Consider the following 469-nt stretch of genomic DNA (forward strand, 5'->3'; position numbering starts at 1 on the left):
GGGGCTGTCTTATGTTTGGGTTATAGCAGCATTTTTATACACATCCTTACAGGAGTGGAGCTTTTGGAGCTGCCTTCAGGGCTTGGAGGTGAAGTTCCTGGATTGCTCCCTTGGCCCTGTTCTGCATGCTGAGCTTGTATAAGGCCAGTACCAGCATACCCTCCACCAGCTGCACCCACAGACATGACAGAAGGTTTTGGAAGCTTGAAGCTTGTGAAGATGGCTTGAGGAGAATCCACTGCTGATCCAGGAGCCATGGGGAACTATAGAAGTTAACACAGAAACAGAATCAGCTACTCACTCCCAAAACCATAATTATAATGTTCATAAGCACATGAAAAAAAATTTCATGTAAACATATAAAACATGCACTGATACATCTACTGTACTATTACAATCTTTTTATTATCTTTATAATTTATTTTTGAAAACTTTTAAATTTTAATCTTTTTTTTTTTTTTTGGTCGTT

The 469-nt window shown here is 38.8% G+C and overlaps 1 protein-coding gene across 5 annotated transcripts in view; it reads right to left on the reverse strand.

Moving 5' to 3' along the window:
- The window catches only part of LOC111864186 (zinc finger protein castor homolog 1), a 183,393-nt gene that overhangs the window by 27,161 nt on the left and 155,763 nt on the right, over positions 1-469 (reverse strand). For all 5 annotated transcript variants that reach the window (XM_023851255.2, XM_023851254.2, XM_023851257.2 and 2 more), the window contains one exon: positions 51-263. In XM_023851255.2, coding sequence (XP_023707023.1) covers positions 51-263 — 213 coding nt within the window. The remainder of the gene's footprint in view (positions 1-50; positions 264-469) is intronic.

The sequence above is a fragment of the Cryptotermes secundus genome, unplaced genomic scaffold, assembly GCF_002891405.2.
Source record: "Cryptotermes secundus unplaced genomic scaffold, Csec_1.0 scaffold2192, whole genome shotgun sequence".
Taxonomy (NCBI): Eukaryota; Metazoa; Arthropoda; class Insecta; order Blattodea; family Kalotermitidae; genus Cryptotermes; species Cryptotermes secundus.